At 48.1% G+C, this 18,344-nt stretch overlaps 1 protein-coding gene across 1 annotated transcript in view; it reads right to left on the minus strand.

Annotated features, from left to right (window-relative positions):
• Positions 1-3,529: 3,529 nt before the first annotated feature.
• Positions 3,530-18,344, minus strand: part of LOC115131959 (semaphorin-3G-like) — a 56,232-nt gene continuing 41,417 nt past the window's right edge. Inside the window, exons 5-16 of the mRNA XM_065020623.1 lie at positions 15,295-15,385; positions 13,491-13,607; positions 13,121-13,263; positions 10,753-10,867; positions 10,593-10,662; positions 10,233-10,377; positions 8,588-8,819; positions 8,372-8,463; positions 8,166-8,207; positions 7,800-8,025; positions 5,926-6,059; positions 3,530-5,046 (exon numbers count right to left, since the gene is read on the minus strand). Of these exons, the coding sequence (XP_064876695.1) occupies positions 4,552-5,046; positions 5,926-6,059; positions 7,800-8,025; positions 8,166-8,207; positions 8,372-8,463; positions 8,588-8,819; positions 10,233-10,377; positions 10,593-10,662; positions 10,753-10,867; positions 13,121-13,263; positions 13,491-13,607; positions 15,295-15,385 (1,902 nt within the window). The 3' untranslated portion in view covers positions 3,530-4,551. The remainder of the gene's footprint in view (positions 5,047-5,925; positions 6,060-7,799; positions 8,026-8,165; positions 8,208-8,371; positions 8,464-8,587; positions 8,820-10,232; positions 10,378-10,592; positions 10,663-10,752; positions 10,868-13,120; positions 13,264-13,490; positions 13,608-15,294; positions 15,386-18,344) is intronic.

Below are 18,344 nucleotides of genomic sequence, written 5' to 3' on the forward strand. Positions count from 1 at the left end.
GAGACTACACAGTTGTCAAAGACTGTTGGGCTGTTTGGATTGGGCTCTGTGGATGTTGGTCTTTGTCCCTGGTGTATTTTCATTGATTACGCTGCGGCACGACTGACTGACTCTTGTTAAAGCGATGACTACTAGGGTTTTTAACCATGAAGCTATACTCTATGGTAAAGCGATGGCAAACAAAACATATGACGGCGTGTTGTTGCAGATAAACGTGCTGGTATTTGTAGACCTTAGTAAACCACAATGTGAACATTAGTCTGAACACGGGCACATTCACGGAGCAGCAGTATCTCTTATTAAGACAGCATCAACAGACAGGGTGTGTTTTGTCTATGAGACAACCAACAGTTTACGAGTGCATTTGAGGGATGCTTGATTGGACCTGTGGTTGTGGGATTGTAGTGTTTTATAGGGTATTGGGTTTATGTATTGGGTTTAAGTGTGTTTGTGGGATGTTATACAGGGATAGGGGTTTGTGTAAGTAACCCGCTCCTGAAACTGTTAGCTTGGACGTTAAGACGTTGTTATTCTGTGGGATTCTGTTTTTCTCAGAAGCTTGTTTTTAGAGTACATTTTAGTGGATATGTCTTTAACAAAATGGAATAGGTTGACAATTGTGCACTGAGGGGTATGGTCCGGCATATCACTACACAACATTTCCACAGCATCCATATTAGCAAATCTCTCAATGTGTTATGGCTTCATCTTCTAACAGTGTGCGAGAGGCTCTGTCCCACCCTAGCACCCAGGCTTCCTCAACAGAGGGAAAAGCATTGGAGGAGACGCACCTGTTTAAGCTAAGCCCTGGTGGCAGCTAATGAGCTGTGACTGTAACCGGTGTGCAAGGCTGATTTGTAACGAGCTAAAGGCTTTAAGTGAAAAATGGCTCCGGCAGCTGGAGTTCCCATCACCCGCTGCTGCGTGGCTAAAGGGGGCTTATGGGGGATGTGGGTCCAACGGAGCCTCTACGGTTCATTCTGCCGCCCGTAGGTCTAACCCGCTAAGGCCCTTTGACGAAGGCAGCAACGTTGTGCCACTCTGGAGCTTCCTTTCACACAGTGGAGAATGGCGACAGAATTGGCTAGGGTGTCTTGCCATTCCAGGACAGGCTCTGTGGATATGCTCAGTGTGTCAAGGCATTTAGGTGGTTGGTTTGGGGTTGGGTTTAGGAGAGCATGCCTGTCGCAACACCGACAACAAACTCCACGGCTTCGAAGCCGTCATACACATATTACTGTGGCAAGTACGCTACAATTACATGCACGAGTACCTTAGTTGACAACGGTGAGGGCTGGGGTTCGCCAACTGGGAGTTGAAAAGAGTGACCATAAAAGAAAATCCTGGAAAAAGCAAACAGAAAATGCACCAAACCTTTGCAGGTTGTTGTTGATTTACACTCAAATAGTCTCTATGCTTAGCATTGTTAAAACAGATGGTTGATAACTAGAGGCTCATTTCTAGGCACTTTCGTTGTAACTTATTTATGTCTTCATTGCCAGTGGACAAGCTCTGCTTTGGCAGCCGTGTTTATTCACAGAATAAAATGGGTCTTTACGGAGTAAAATGGGTCTTTTCTTCTCCCTAAACCAATTGTTGTTGTTTTGTTTTTTTACCCCAGACTCAATTCAGTCTCTTTCAGACTCATTGAGACGCTGCTCAATGATCGCATTTAAATTGATTCGACATGCTTCATTAGCCTGCTCCAAACAGAGCCAACAACAGACAAAACATTGAACACTGCGCTGCCAGACAACAAACAGACAAACTCAAACACAAAGCAGCCGCTGATCCCGAGACACGAATAAGTACTGCAAACACATGGATGGATGCACGCAAGAATGCATGCGCACACACACGTGGGCGCACGTGTACACACACGCGCGCATGTGCAATCGTTGCCCCACCCACCCACACACACACACACACACACACACACACACACACACACACACACACACACACACACACACACACACACACACACACACACACACACACACACACACACACACACACACATTCTGGTCTGTCTGAGTGATACAGGATCCCTGGCTCAGATCAACAACACCCCACACCTCAACCCCCACCTCTCCCAGAACTGCTCGAAACCCACTCCCTTAAACCACACCCAGCTCCACAAACCCACGGCTCTTAACGTCACCGCACCAAAGCTCGCCACCCTAAGAGTTTTTGACCACAGAAAGACGTCTGGGAATCAGAAAGAGAATGCGGAGTCAGAGGTTTTACGTTAGAAACAAAAAACTGTATTAATATGTTAAATAGCATACACTTACACCGCATGCAGGAGAGCTCATTAAATAAGACATAAATACAGCAAACATTTACATTAGGCCCTATAAAAGAGTCCCCTCCAATGAGTTACAAACCACACATCAACGACTGGAATTCTCACTTTGTTACAGTTCAACATTGACACTTTGAACACAAAGTATGTCAGAAACACAATTTTTTTCCCTCAAACTATTGCTGATAGTAGCTAAAAACAGGCAAAAACAAATGACATTTTGGCAGCAACAGCTTTTTCATTGTTTTATTCATATTCACTGTACAATTTGTGTTGATACTGTTGATAATTTGTGTTGATACTGTTTTTTTCCCCCATAGCTGTGAACCATAAGCTATTGTGTCGTGTGGAGCAAAGCATTTTCTCTTTTATCCAAGGCTATATTAATGGCTTTTTTTTAAAAAAATAACCAATCAGAATAAGACCTGGTGGGCCTCTGTATAGCAGCCCTAATCTACTCAAGTCATCAACAGTAGAAACATGATTAGAAGGGACGACTGCTCGAGATATAATGCTTTATCTCATGTTAACTCATTGACACGCCAATCATGAACTAAAACGTTAGGATTTAGAAAGAATTGACAAAAAAAAGGCCTAGGGGACTTGGGCTATTTAACAACGCTCTCTCATCCGTCACATTCTGGTTGGTTTTAAGAAGATACGATCAGAAACAATATTTGGAGAGAAAGCAACAGGCCTCACTTTTGTCAAACTAGGAAAATAAACCGGAAGATTGAGCGACGCTTGCGTTACATATTCCGAAGTCACTCTCATGGGCAGGACACAACGTGCCACATTTCCAAATAGTTACTTCACACGAACGGATTCGGGATTGTTACAGAACTGTGTGTTGTGTACACTGGCACTTTAAGCCCTCCTTTTTTTTCTGTGCCCATATTCCTCCACCACCCTTTCCTTCTCTTCTTTTCTTTCTTTCCCCCCCCCACCTCTTCCTCCTCTACAGGCAAGTTTGTATGCCAGTGAAAGCAACCAAGGCATGGGAGCAAGTGGGAGTTGTTAAACCCCACACTTCTCCTGGCAAGCCTTCGCAAGCCAACCAAGGAGGATCGCAGAGCTGTCCCCTGACCCCCACCCACCCACTCATTTAATATCCCTCCACCACCCATTGTAAAAATAAATAAAAAAACACCCATACCGTCTACGGCCCCATTCCCTACCCCCTATTCCTTATTTAGAACCCAGCCCAATTTCATACCCTCACCCCTGTCCCATCCTCCCTGTCCCTTCACTCCTCTGACCCCCCTCCCCCTTTTCCCTACAACCAGTGCCCTTGAAAGGAGAGCTTTTCAGCGAAGTCTGCCAGCGAAAACATTGCATTTTAACAACAGAGAGAGAAATATCATAGCTAACCCTGTATTTAAATAACGAAGTGGTGTTTACAAAGCACCAGCAGAACATTCAGCTCCAACGACCCGCTCTTCTCCTTCCATTGTCAGGAACGACACATCTAGGAATGGTGGGAACTGGAGTCTAGCTGATAAAACAAACAGGCCTTTTCTCTGTTGAACCGTCAACAGTCGTCTCGTGAAAACGTTCAGTTAAAGCAATGCTCTGGTGCGTTGTTATGGCTGAGTGTGTGATGGATGATGTGTGAGTGCACTTAGATGTCCACTCAACACCGCATGCTTGAGAACGTACTGTACGGTGGTGAATGACTTTCAGGGTGATGGGATTACACTGCTAAAAACAACGACAATACTGTGCAGGAAGTAAGACACAGAACCCTTTAAAAAAATATATATTAAGCCCCATTTCTTCCAGAAGAAGTATGATGAGGTGCAGGGTGAGGCAAACAGATGGGCGCCATAAGGGGTACATCGTGTGGAATGGGCTCACGGACCAAAGAGAGATGGGCGCCATAAGGGGTCAAAGGTCATCAGTTGTAGCAGTCCAACCCCACACAGTATTTACAGCACAGTACAGTCAGTCCATAGTCATATACAGAGTCACTGATGTTGCAATGGAGAGGAAGGGTCCCTTGGTGAAAACAGTTGAGGGTTTCTTCATGAAGTCAAGGAGAGTTGGTGAGTCCCGGTCTCTCTCACCCCCCCCGTCCACATCAGACACAACCCTTAACACCACAGTCTGTTGGCAGTGTCTCTCTTCCTGCAATACATGGAACTACCACCTCTTCCTTTTCTCTCTCAGTCTCTCATTAATCGTGTCATGTGGTCCTTCTCCCAGTCCTCTATTTCCTCCCCCTCTCCGTTCCTCCCTCCCCTCTACGGCCGTCGGCTGCTGACGTCCCGCGGCGTCCGGTTGCGTTCCCCAGAGCCCTTGTTGCGGGCCTTGCGTGCGCTGTCCTGCGCCTGCCGGTACTTGTCCAGCATGCTCTTGTGTTTGCGCCGCAGCTTGTCGTTGCACCACAACCTCTCGCAGTACTCCTCCACGTGCGGCAGGTTGGACGGGCCAATCAGCTGCATGATGTCCTTGAACCAGGAGCGCTGTTGGCTGAGGGGGCCGGTGCTCCTGTGAGCGTGGCAGGGAGGCCAGGCCCGGTAGCCCTTCGCCCCCTGGGGACCGTCGAGGGGGGCGTCGTCACGGGCCAGCAGCTCGCTCAGTGTGTCCCCCTGCAGGACCTCCAGGGAGAGGCGGGTGAGGGTCTGGGTGAAGCCGTGCTCGCGAGAGCGACACACGTACACACCCTCGTCCTGACGGAGCACACGGCGGAACAGCAGACCCTGCTCCGTACGCATCACCCGCTCATCCAGCTTCACCTGAGAGGGAGGGAGGGAGGGAGGGAGGGAGGGAGGGAGGGAGGGAGGGAGGGAGGGAGGGAAAAAGAGGGGAACATATTGGGATAAGAAGAACAGAAAGAAGAAAGAGGGGTTAAGTGAGATGGAGGGATGATGAGGTATGGCACAGAGATGGAGGAGTGGAGGGGAAGAGGGGGATGAGATGGGGAGGAGGGGGATGAGATGGGGAGGAGGGGGATGAGATGGGGAGGGGAGGAGGGATGAGATGGGGAGGGGGAAAAGTCCAAGCTGCGCTTTTTTTTGTGTTCTTTTCTCAGCTTGGGTGGCTAAGAAGAATTTTGCCATGAAATTCATCAACTCTTTTTTTTCGTCCGATCTCTCTGCCGGGGCATGTGTTGCGTGCCAAAGCAAACAGGGCAGCCTGTTCTCTCCAAATGAACAGCTGAGAGCCAACGATTATTTGGTGGGAAATAGAGAGCTGCTCTAATGCCTTAATACTGTACTTACATGCTTGACTGAAACACTCGTTTAAGCCTCGGGAAGCCGCAGATACCCTGGCATGGGAGAAACTGGAGCTTTACTGTACATGTCACAGGTCACTGAGCAGGAGTGGGCCTGACTTCACTCCCGCTCCTACTAAAACTTCCCATTTCTCAGTCTCTCTCAAACACCCCCTTAAATCGTCCCCTGAAGTACTGACTCGGCCCTCTCGTTTCAGTTTCTTCCCTAGTTCTCTTTCTCTCTCATACCCCGTATAGCTCCATCTCTCGCTCTGTCCTCCGTCAGACTCTCTCTCTCTCTCTCTCCCTCTGCCTCACTCTCTAACGCTCTCGCGATCCCTCCACCTCTGTCTCTCACACACTCTCTCTCTCTCCCCCTCCACCCGTCCCTCTCTCTCACCTCCTCCTTGCGGTCGTCCCGTTGGAGCAGCCATGTGACGGTGGCCTGGGGGGAGCGGGGGACACACTCCAGGAAGGTGCTGTTGTTCTCTGCCCCGTACACAACCCTTTCCTCTGTCACATCCAACCCCTCCACTGCAACACACAATAGGTACAATAGGCATTAAACCACATACACTTCAAACTGCGGTCGGCAGAGCATGTTGGGGTCTCAAGTAGGCCCTGTGACTTTGGTGGTGCCGTCTTCAGCTACGGCAGACACTAAATCTCCCTTCTTAGCGTCTTTATTCCATAACTCAATCCAAAACGAAACCACTCCTTGACCTGGGAGAGAACTTTCATCACCCCTCATGCACGTCTTCAGGTGAGCAAACGCATCCTCCGCTCCTCTGACTGCTACAGATTTCTGTCTTTTGTTCCCCCCCTCTGCCTGTCGAGCGACGCTGCCCTCTCTCACACGATGACAGACCGACGAGGATCTGTCGTCTCAGCGCAGGTGAGACGAGATTTGGTGAAGTTTCTCCGTAAACAAAACATCACTTGGTCAATTCAAAGGTCCTTCAAATGACGACCCTCTCCTTCAGCCCAAGATGTGTGTGTGTGTCATGTCATTTCCTATACAGCATTACCAGTATGTGTGTGCATTTCAAGTGTGTTTCATACTCAAAAGGGACAAGGGAGCAAAATTACAGCACACCGTGTGCATGTTTGAGATCATAGATCGTCTGTGTTTCCCGGTTGTGTTAAATGTCTGTGTAACAGTATATACAAATGAGAGTTGTTTAACATAACGCATGTTTCATGTTGTTATCCCTCTGGGTCCCTACAGAGGGATAGACATGGACATCACGCCTCAGTCAAACACAGCTTGTATTCCAGCTGATAACAACTTTCCTCTAGACCTGACATTGGGCTATACAATATACACTACACATGATTTATACTGGCCTTGGGTCGTTCAACCTATAAGCTGTTTACAGAGACCTGGTCAAAAGTAGTGCACTATGTAGGGAACAGGGTGTCATTTGGGATAAAGACCCGGTGTTTGTCCTCCCTCACCTCTCAGAGTCAACTGCTTCTCAATGGACGAGTTTGACCTCTGTGACCTCCAGGAACAAATACTCTGGGTTCATTTCCGCTTGGCCACCATGACAGCCAGACCCCCCCCACCCCACCCCCCTCCAGTATACACACCATTGTAATAACCATTTCTCAACAGGATATTAGCGTGCCCTACTTTCCCACAGGGGCACTTGGCTTGTTGTCTCAGAACTGTATCTAATTTTCACATACTCTATCATCTTCACTCTTTTTTAATTCCTTTCCACATTCCTTCCTTTTTACAAATCTTTTCTATTTATTTCCCTCTCTCTCTTCCTTTTTCTCTCCACCACCCCCTTTCTCTTTAAGTCACTGCCCCACACTCTCGCTGTCTCTCTCGTTCTCTCCCCGATACCCCTTTCTCCCCCACCCCTCACTCCCTCGTTCCACCCTCCTCTCCTCCCTCCCCTCTCACACCCCCTGAGGTTCTGGTCCATACACTGCAGAGCCAAGTTGGCCGGCCCACCCCCTCTTCCCCTCTCTTCCCCACTGCAGAGCCACCACTGAGGTTCTGGTCCATACACTGCAGAGCCAAGTTGGCCGGCCCACCCCCTCTTCCCCTCTCACACCACTGAGGTTCTGGTCCATACACTGCAGAGCCAAGTTGGCCGGCCCACCCCCTCTTCCCCCTCTCACACCACTGAGGTTCTGGTCCATACACTGCAGAGCCAAGTTGGCAGGCCCACCCCCCTCTTCCCCCTCTCACACCACTGAGGTTCTGGTCCATACACTGCAGAGCCAAGTTGGCCCACCCCCCTCCTCCCCCTCTCTCACCACTGAGGTTCTGGTCCATACACTGCAGGGCCGGGTTGCCGTGCCTGATGTCCTGGCGGCGATAGCGGCGTTTGCTGAGCGAGGTGTAGCGGGTGCAGGAGGTGCCGTCCCAGGCGCAGTAGGGGTCTCTGGCCAGGCAGCACTCAGCACAGGCCTTCCCATACGTCTCACACCTGTGGAGCCTCAGCTGAGCCACACCCAATGGAGAACCCACGAACAGTGCTTGCTATGTGGGGAAAGGGATCAGAGTACAAGCAGAGAATGAGAATGGAAAGTCTAGGCTATAAGATTTATCATAAAGCTTCAGTGCGTTCTGGCCTTCTCGAACTAAATGTGAACTGGGACAAAGAATGAACATTTCCTCACCCTTTTTACTGAGATGTCCAAAGAGGTAATGGGAGTTGGCACCTTGATAGAAATGAGAATATTACATTTCATTCGCATTCAGCCTTTGTGAAAGGGTTTGGCTTTGAAATAGACAGTGGGGATATGAAGCGGAGGAGGAGGAAGAGGAGGAGGAGGAGGAGGAATAGGGGAGAAGGAGGAGGAGAAGTACGACGTTATCTAGTTACCTTAAAGACCTGCAGCTCCTCCAGAGTGACCTCCTCTGTGTCCAGAGAGTTGCCGCTGCGCAGGGCGATGACCTTCAGCACCGTGCCTGTGTCTGGGGTCGAGGGTAAAAAAAAAAAACGGTCCACTGAGCAATCACAAGACAACCTGGTTTCCTAACCACTCACCGCTATGTCTAACGACAGAAAACGGCTAAGTGGGATACATTTGTGACCGACCTGTGCCTATGAACATGACGTCATACTGTCCGTCCTCAGCCTCCACGCGGTCCACCACGATTTGTTTGAGGCGGTAGGGCACGTTGGCCTTGATCAGCACAGGCTGCCTCATGGCTGGGTACACCGGGCGCCACATCAAGGGGTGCCCCCGGGCAAACTGAAGCACTGTGTCTGGGAAGTCCTTGGTACTGCCAAACTGTCTGCCAGGCTGGTTGGTTATTTTACTGGGGCACTGGAGACAGGAGGAGAGAGAGAGAGAGAGAGAGAGGAGCTCTTAGGTAATCATGTAACGGAAAAAAAACGTATGATTTGCCTGAAACGTAAAAAAGTTTTCGGGGAATGTGACAGGAACGCTTTTACGCAGCGGCGTTTTTCGAGGTCACCTGATATGTCATGTTGTATGTTAGGAATGTGTTTTTCTGTGACTCCCTGACAATGTTTTAGCTGGGAGTCCTATTCAACACTGTGCTTGAGAAGATTTCGTCAAATCCTGCCATAACATTGACTAAACATTAGGCATTTTTGACAGCGTTGAAACGTATTATTTCAGTTCGTGTAGGTTGGAATTGACATGGAATTTCACCACAGAAGCCTATTTAAATTCCTGAATTGACTGGAATTCATGAGGAACTGATCCCAACTCTGATGTCTGACCAAGCAGTAACTAAGCACTCTAACCGCTCGCAATCACTGGAAAGAGCTACAGTAAGTGAAAACAGGGGTGCATTTCTATCTACATTTCATCTACCCTATCTACTAAGTGTGCACAGCCACTAAGCGCTAAATCACAGCAAAGTGCACAATTACACAATAGCCTTCAGAAACAGTACAGTGTTCTCTGTTAGCGGTCGAGAGATGACAGCCACATGTCTCCACAGTGCAAAACAGAGATAGCTGGCCAAAATGGCACCCTATGGCGCCCTACCGGCATAAGGAAAGTGTCGGTATACGACCATTTAGATAACCCCGGTAGAGCCTTACAGTAACAATGTGAGGGAGGGTAGACCTGGGGAGGGCTGAGCCCAGGCTGTGGGATATCAGAGTGAACTACAACAAGTTAAAACCAGGCTCTGTTGGTGAATGGAGCTGAAGGCTGGACAGAATCCCTGGACAGGAATCCAGGTGAGATTGCTTCCATTGTGTCTTCTTCTCTTAACCTTTCCAGTGAGTAGAACCCTGAGTGACTTGATGGCAGGGGTTTATCGTGAGGTTTCTCGCTCTCCCTTCCTCCTTCCCTCCCTCTCTCTCTGGGTTGTTCTGGGCCAGGACATTCTTCTTAATCAGGCCTGTGTGTGTGGAGTAAAACCACAGACTCTGCTCTGACACTAGGGCCCTAAATGAGGCTAAATTACAGCGATGCGGATGAGAGGAGAACATGAGACAGAGTTGCTGAGGGGAGAGGAAAACCAGGAGGACCAACAGAAACCACAAGGTCTCAGCTGGACTAGCTATTTATCCCTCTGTTGGAGTTTATCCCGCTCTCTCTCTCTCTCTCTCTCTCTCTCTCTCTCTCTCTCTCTCTCTCTCTCTCTCTCTCTCAAGCAAGCAAGCAAGCAAGCAAGCTGATAAGGAGGCTGAAATATATTGCTATTGTGTCGATACGGCACAGTAGCCTGCAGTAGGTTATTCTGAGGGTACTACTCACCACCCCAGGTCTTGGATAGGGCACTCTGCCCTCGTAAGCCCCCCACTGGTAGTCAGGTCCCTCCTTGTGCGCAAACGGCCCATTGAAGGCTTCCCGGATGTCTGCCATACGATACACGCACACTGCAAAGCCCTGGAACACGTTACTAGGGGAGAGATGAGCGTATAATGTCAGTGACTGACTTCGCCAAGGTTGATTTCCTCTATGGTACATGCTAAAGCTACAGACTGGGACTCGAAACACAACAAAATGGCCGCCCTGCCGCTTGTTTTGGTAAACGGCCGGAGAAATGTAGCCGCTCTCAAATTCCTAGACGGAGCTGTGGATGTGTGCAACCGTGTGTGTGTGTGTGGCTCTCACCTGATGGTGCTGAAGATGGCGTAAACATCTGGGTTCTTCTCATCCTTGCCTTTGAGCAGGAAAATACCCTCTGTGAAATACAGAGTACTTTTGTGAGTGCGTTCAAATGTTGTGCCTGCGAGAGTAAATGATTTGTGCAAGTGTGAGGTGTGTGTCTCACCCAGCTCGTCGAAGTGTGTGTTGATTCCATGAGGCCCGGGTACAGAACACACCAGCCTGGCCTTGATGAAGGTGCTCCATTTATTCACCAGAACTCTCTGTCCACCTGCGTCATTCTGCAGGGGGACACAGACAACACACCACCATCACCGTGATCGTCACCACCGTCACCAACGCATCTCTATCGTGCAGAGAACACACACACCTTACCACGGAGAATATCCAAACACTCCATTCTCTGTAAGAGAAGAGAGCGAGCGACCGAGAGAGAGAGAGAGCGAGAGAGACAGAGACAGAGATAGAGAGAGACAGAGAGAGACAGAGATAGAGAGAGACAGAGAGAGACAGAGAGAGAGAGAGACATAGAGAGAGAGATAGAGAGAGACAGAGATAGAGAGAGACAGAGAGAGAGAGAGACAGAGATAGAGAGAGATAGAGACAGAGATAGAGAGAGACAGAGAGAGAGAGAGAGAGACAGAGAGAGACAGAGAGAGAGAGACAGAGAGAGAGAGAGACAGAGACAGAGAGAGACAGAGATAGAGAGAGACAGAGATAGAGAGAGACAGAGATAGAGAGAGACAGAGACAGAGAGAGACAGAGAGAGAGAGAGACAGAGAGAGAGAGAGACAGAGACAGAGACAGAGATAGAGAGAGACAGAGAGAGACAGAGACAGAGAGAGACAGAGAGAGAGAGAGAGAGACAGAGACAGAGATAGAGAGAGACAGAGACAGACATAGAGACAGAGAGACAGAGAGAGACAGAGAGAGAGAGACAGAGACAGAGATAGAGAGAGACAGAGAGAGAGACAGAGACAGAGATAGAGAGAGACAGAGAGAGAGACAGAGAGAGACAGAGACAGAGAGAGACAGAGATAGAGAGAGACAGAGAGAGACAGAGAGAGAGAGAGAGAGACAGAGAGAGACAGAGAGAGAGAGAGACAGAGAGAGACAGAGAGAGAGAGAGACAGAGAGAGAGAGACAGAGACAGAGATAGAGAGAGACAGAGAGAGACAGAGACAGAGAGAGACAGAGAGAGAGAGAGACAGAGAGACAGAGACAGAGATAGAGAGAGACAGAGAGAGAGACAGAGACAGAGATAGAGAGAGACAGAGAGAGACAGAGACAGAGAGAGACAGAGATAGAGAGAGACCGAGAGAGACAGAGAGAGAGAGAGACAGAGACAGAGAGAGACAGAGACAGAGAGAGCGAGCCTAGTGGCTCACACTGTCTAGACATACAGTATCATTCTCAATACGAGACAAACAAAGAATAACCATTATCTATTCAGCAGCAGGACACATAAAGAGCAGAGCAGAGCACCTGTAGAGCACATTCACACAACAACACAATAGATCACAGGAGCACACGGCTAACTACCGCTGGCTGGCCTCTCCTGTGGGAAAGTTGTCTCGTAAGCCCTTCTACAACCACACGCTGGACAGCGGGGATGCCAGAGAGCACGGGTTGTGGAGATATAATCACAGGAGCTTTTCTTCTCCTCCATACTGTACAGTATCATGGTAGAGCTAGCGTACAGGCAGACATGGTTGTTTAATAGACACCAGGGCTGTGTAAGCTGTCCGAGATCAGATCAAACACAGATAATTGCTTTCTTGTTTTCTTGGCAGGATCTGGTTCTGTTCTGGTGGAACTGACAATAACAGACAGTGTTTACAATGCCTTGGGGAGGAGTACAGGGGAAGAAATACACTGTATATGTATGGGGAGATATTTTGAGGGGGATTGGCGGGACTGTGCGTGCGTGCGTCCGTCTGTGTGTGTGTGTGTGTGTGTGTGTGTGTGTGTGTGTGTGTGTGCGAACCATACACTTATAAGTGTGAGCATAGGAATGCTACTCTATTGTCTCGCCTCCGGAGCAGAGTCTCTTGGGGACACCTGTAGTTAGCTGTGGTGTGCATGCATGTGCACGTGCGTATGCATGTCAGAAGGGATGTATGACTGTGTGAGAGAGACGAGAGGTATGCACGCTCTGACTCTTCATACCAGAGCACATCCGACAGCTGTGTGTGTATGGACATAGAGAGATGCCAATTGCTGGGGAATGTCAGCTCCCCCAGCCCGCCAGCCGGACGCTTGTCTCTCCCTCTCCATCAGCCTCTGTGGCCTGGATTAACGTTTACAGACCCTCTCTGTAAGGCAATACTACAATCACAGCTCCCCGCAGAGAAATGTTAAACTCTCACTATGTCAGGGCTGAAGCCCTACTGTGGAAATCACTCACAGCCATGATCCAGTTCCCATACTCCCAGATCATGACATGGTCTAAGAGGGCTTGAAGGTTGACCTGGAGAATGAACCATCAGGCACCAGAGTCAATAATAAATCATGAGAATGTATGGTTCCCTTACCGCACATACTCGTCCCACGCGGGTGTGGATGGCTCCCTCCCTGTCTCCGGCCTCCATGGCTTTCTCCGTGAAGAAGAAGTACACCTTGTCATTGTCACGGTCATCGTTATCAGGGATGAGGTGGGCCGCAACAAACTTAGGATCTGGAGAGAGGGAGAGAGGGAAGGAGACAGAGAGAGAGAGAGAGAGAGAGGGGGAGGGAAAGCGGAAAGAGAGCGAGACCGAGAGAGAGAACAGGAATTAGTTTGACTTGTTTACCAGGTGGTGTCTTTGGAAGTTGTAAGAACCAAGTTGTATAAAATATGTCTATAATGTGTTTGTTTTAGGTGTGTATTCATTGTGGGCAGTGAGTACAATACAGTTCCAGCACCGTGCAGTAGTTTCTGGTCCGTCTCAGTCCTCATGGTGGAGCGACCTCCCAGACTACGGAAGATCACTGAGTCTCTACCCAGGAAGTCTGCAGTCAGCCCTGTGTAAAGCTCCCCACCTGGGAACAGACAGGGCGAGCAGGATGGAGGGAGAGCGGAGGGGGAGGGGGAGGTAGCAGAGACAGAAAAGAAAAAGAGAAGACAACAGAGAGGATTAAAGGCGAGGAGAGGAGAAGAGTGGGGAGAGGGAGGGGGGACAATGGGAAGCGAACAGAAAAGAAAGGAGATGTGGAAGGATGAGGAAATAAGGAACGGCAGGGAAGAACTTGCATGATGAGAGAAATGCAAAAGTCGCCAACATAGTGAAACACTACCTCCTCCTGAACCCCAAACCACATGTCCTGCTTCCCTAGAGAAGGTTCATAGACTGAACAGAGATCAGATCACCCGTCTGTAACAGTATCTCCCACTGAATCAGACAGCATCCCCAAATGAACTCGGATCAAATGAGATGCTACAGTATCACTGCTCTGCATGATAAAGAGCTCAGGTCCTGTTCCTAACAAGAGCATCTTCGCCTAAATTAGCCGTGTCACAGGTAGAGCACTGCTCCCTAAGCCCTGTCATCACTTCACTGACTGAGGATGTATGTGCCTGTGTGCGCCTGTGTGCGTGTGTGTGTGTGTGTGTGTGTGTGTGTGTGTGTGTGTGTGTGTGTGTGTGTGTGTGTGTGTGTGTGTGTGTGTGTGTGTGTGTGTGTGCGTGTGTGTGCGTGCGCGTGCGTCTGCGTGCCTGTATGTGTATGTGTCTATGTCTCCAATGATCGTATCCCAGCCAAGGAGCTGAATTGTAATAGCAGAGACAGTGGGGTTGCCTTACACCCCTGAGTATGTACAAACAGATAGGCAGTCTGGGTCCTAGTTCCACCGCGTTCTGAGCTGTGTGATTAATACAGACTTTGGCTCCACCGAAAGGCAATAGCTTCTTATGATAGCTAACCCCAGAGATAGCGGAGATGCAGAGATACATCAGGGCTTATGTGTGTGTTTGTGAGGAGGAGGGAAGGAGAAGGAATAAGGGTGTCTGACCTCCATGTCCTCCTCCTGCCAAAGAGCTCTCTTTGCAAACGTGGCACTCAACGGCCATGACAAATATGCTCTCTCTCTCTCTCTCTCTCTCTCTCTCTCTCTCTCTCTCTCTCTCTCTCTCTCTCTCTCACCCATTGAAACCCCTAAATAAAACGTTTGACAGCAGCAACTCCATCCTGACTAGAAGGTCCCGTCAGAAGGAACAGAGAGGATAATATATGTGTGGGATGCAACAGTGTAAAACATGTACGTAACTTGCATCTGCATTATGTTAGTGTGCGTGTCTATGTTTAGTGTGGGTTTTTTCCACGCTAGCTTCACACAGTGTATGTGAGTGAGCTTTGGTGGAATACTGTATGTCTTTGTTTTTGTAGGGTTATTTGTCTGTATATCAGTGTATCAGTCCAACGTTCTGCTGGGCCTTTGGCCGTCCCTGTGTGTCTGCCTGCCAGATGAAATGCATCTTGGGACAGATCGTCAGGTTTGTGGGGTTCGGGCGCAAAGTGGATCGAGGCGGGGTGGGAAGACACACACACGCACTACTTTTCACCCCGGCATGTCGATGCAATACATCACTTATTTCACAAGCTAAATGTCGAATGACAACAAAAGAGGAACACCCTCACTGCAGTGCAGTGTATCTCCCAGAGCCAATAACCTCTCTCGCTGTTGCATTGAAATATACACACTATGTAATAACAAAGAGGACAGGACCTACCAATAAAGGTGCTCGCAAAGGGGAGGCTGGGGTCGTGAGGAACCTTCCCCCGTCCGTTCTCCACATTGGTAGGGTCCATGGTGAAAACATGCTGTTAGGGGGGAAAATAGAGAGAAAACAAGGGGTTAGGAAAAAGTCAGATATCACATATTATTAGAATATGATTTGAATGTTTACCTTTATGCGCCCTCAGGCAAACTGGCTTCAATTCCTGAACTAATTGTAAGTGTTTCAACATTTAGATACAGTGCATCGCTCTAGTACTTCATCAAATAAAACACTTAATTGAATGCATCTCTGGGCCCTAGTATGGTAGTGACTCTTTGACTGTGGTGATGTCATCAGTGAGGGACAGGACAGGGGTAAACACAGGGAGAGTGTGGACACATATAGACAGGCAGGACGACAGGATGAGCTCCAAGTGAATCAGGACCCAGATGAATGTCCTCCCTGTGAACTCTCCACTAGTCTCCAGCTCTGGGTGTAAGTTCCTAAGTGCAGACAATAGGAGCATTGTGATCCTCTGGTTGTATGACATTGAAGTCAGCAGGATAAAAATACACTTACTAACGCAACGCCCAACATTATGATAAAATAACGCTGTATTTCCTTGATTTAATATCTCTTTCCAGTAAGTGCCCTTCCCTTGGCTTCGGCACATACAGCCCAGCTAGCACATTTGATTCCTTGGAAGTCGTGGGAACGTGCGTTTTAGGTTTCATGTTGGTTCTGGGAATGAAGCCATACGTTTCCTGACGGGTAAAACATGTTTTTTAAGCGTTATGAGAACGTGAAAAGTTAAAAAATGTTGCCTGTTCTGAGAACGTTCATTTTTAGGTTGCAGGGAGGTTCTAAGAATGTTTTACTACGGTTCCCTGAAAGGTTTCCTGGGATGTTTCATTAACGTTCTGAGAACGGAATTTGTAGGTTATTTGAAGGTAATTAAAGAACATTCTCTGAATTCTGTGAACGCTTCTAATGAAATGTAAAGGTTATTTCGATTTTTCTCTTCTTTCACTGAATGTTTCAATGACACTTTATAACACTGCTAGCTTAGGTTAACTGTTTAGAACTACACGCACAGATAGGATACATGGAAATTAATTTGCTTAATCATGAAAACACATTTATTTGACTCTGGGGAAGTAGATAAAGGGTCACATTTCCAAAATCCCAAAGTATCTCTGTAAAGGTCCAATACATCCATTTTTATCTTAATATCAAATCATTTCTGCTCAATAATTAAGTACCTTACTGTGATTGTTTTCAATTAAAATGGTCAAAAAGAAACAAAGAGCAATTTATCAAGCAAGATTTTTGCTCGGACTATCTGGGAGTGGTCTGAGTGGAAAGGGGAAAACTGAAAACTAGCTGTTATTGTCAGAGAGGTTTGGTACTCTCCAAAACTAAGCTAACATATAGAATTGTTTTAAGATGGTCATGACAAGGATAATTTAGCTATTTGATTTTGAATTTTAAGACCACTCAAGGTATCAAAAAATATATATTGATGAAACATTGAATTACTGCTAGTAGCCCAAAGAAATGCATTGAATAACAGATTCACTACACGGAACAACAGATAGTCCCCCAAAGTGTCGATCCTACAGTATATCTGAGATAAGAAAGACCAGGAAACAATTTTTATGTATTTTTATTACCTGTATTTAACCTCTTATTTTAGGCACTAAACTATCTCCATATATACTGTACAGTACTTCCAATAATTGTTTAAAACGAGTAACGGAGACCTTCAGACAAGTCTTATGGGGTTGTGAGCAAAACAACTGACAGGTACGTGTTCGTGAGAGTCTCACCTTTCCACAGAGGGGCCGTATTAGTGTGTAGCCCAAACTGTCCGGACGCTACAGACAGAAGTTGGCTGAAGAGGCTGTGCCCGACTTCACACAAGTCCCGCTCGCGGGGGTCGCAGAGCAAAACGGAAAACGCCATCGTGTTTGTGAGAGTCGAGAGGGATCATCATCGTTTCTAGGCCAAACTGTTCGGGCGCTTGAGACGTTCCCGTGAGAAGATTGATTTTCCGGAGGTCTTACGGTCTTGACAAAGACAGTCTGTCTGTCTGTCTGTCTGTCTGTCTGTCTGTCTGTCTGTCTGTCTGTGTATGTCACTCTCTCTGTCTCTGTGTATGTCACTCTCTCTCTGTCTCTGTGTAAGTCACCCTCTCTCTGTCTCTGTGTAAGTCACCCTCTCTCTGTCTCTGTGTATGTCACTCTCTCTCTGTCTCTGTGTATGTCACCCTCTCTCTGTCTCTGTGTATGTCACTCTCTCTCTGTCTCTGTGTATGTCACTCTCTCTGTCTCTGTGTATGTCACTCTCTCTCTGTCTCTGTGTAAGTCACCCTCTCTCTGTCTCTGTGTATGTCACTCTCTCTCTGTCTCTGTGTATGTCACCCTCTCTCTGTCTCTGTGTATGTCACCCTCTCTCTGTCTCTGTGTAAGTCACCCTCTCTCTGTCTGTCACTCTCTCTCTGTCTCTGTGTATGTCACTCTCTCTCTGTCTCTGTGTATGTCACCCTCTCTCTGTCTCTGTGTATGTCACTCTCTCTCTGTCTCTGTGTATGTCACCCTCTCCCTGTCTCTGTGTATGTCACTCTCTCTCGGTCTCTGTGTATGTCACTCTCTCTCTGTCTCTGTGTATGTCACTCTCTCTGTCTCTGTGTATGTCACTCTCTCTCTGTCTCTGTGTATGTCACCCTCTCTCTGTCTCTGTGTATGTCACTCTCTCTCTGTCTCTGTGTATGTCACCCTCTCTCTGTCTCTGTGTATGTCACTCTCTCTCTGTCTCTGTGTATGTCACTCTCTCTGTCTCTGTGTATGTCACTCTCTCTCTGTCTCTGTGTAAGTCACCCTCTCTCTGTCTCTGTGTATGTCACTCTCTCTCTGTCTCTGTGTAAGTCACCCTCTCTCTGTCTCTGTGTATGTCACTCTCTCTCTGTCTCTGTGTAAGTCACCCTCTCTCTGTCTCTGTGTATGTCACTCTCTCTCTGTCTCTGTGTATGTCACTCTCTCTCTGTCTATGTGTAAGTCACC

The sequence above is a fragment of the Oncorhynchus nerka genome, linkage group LG7 (assembly GCF_034236695.1).
Source record: "Oncorhynchus nerka isolate Pitt River linkage group LG7, Oner_Uvic_2.0, whole genome shotgun sequence".
NCBI lineage: Eukaryota > Metazoa > Chordata > Actinopteri > Salmoniformes > Salmonidae > Oncorhynchus > Oncorhynchus nerka.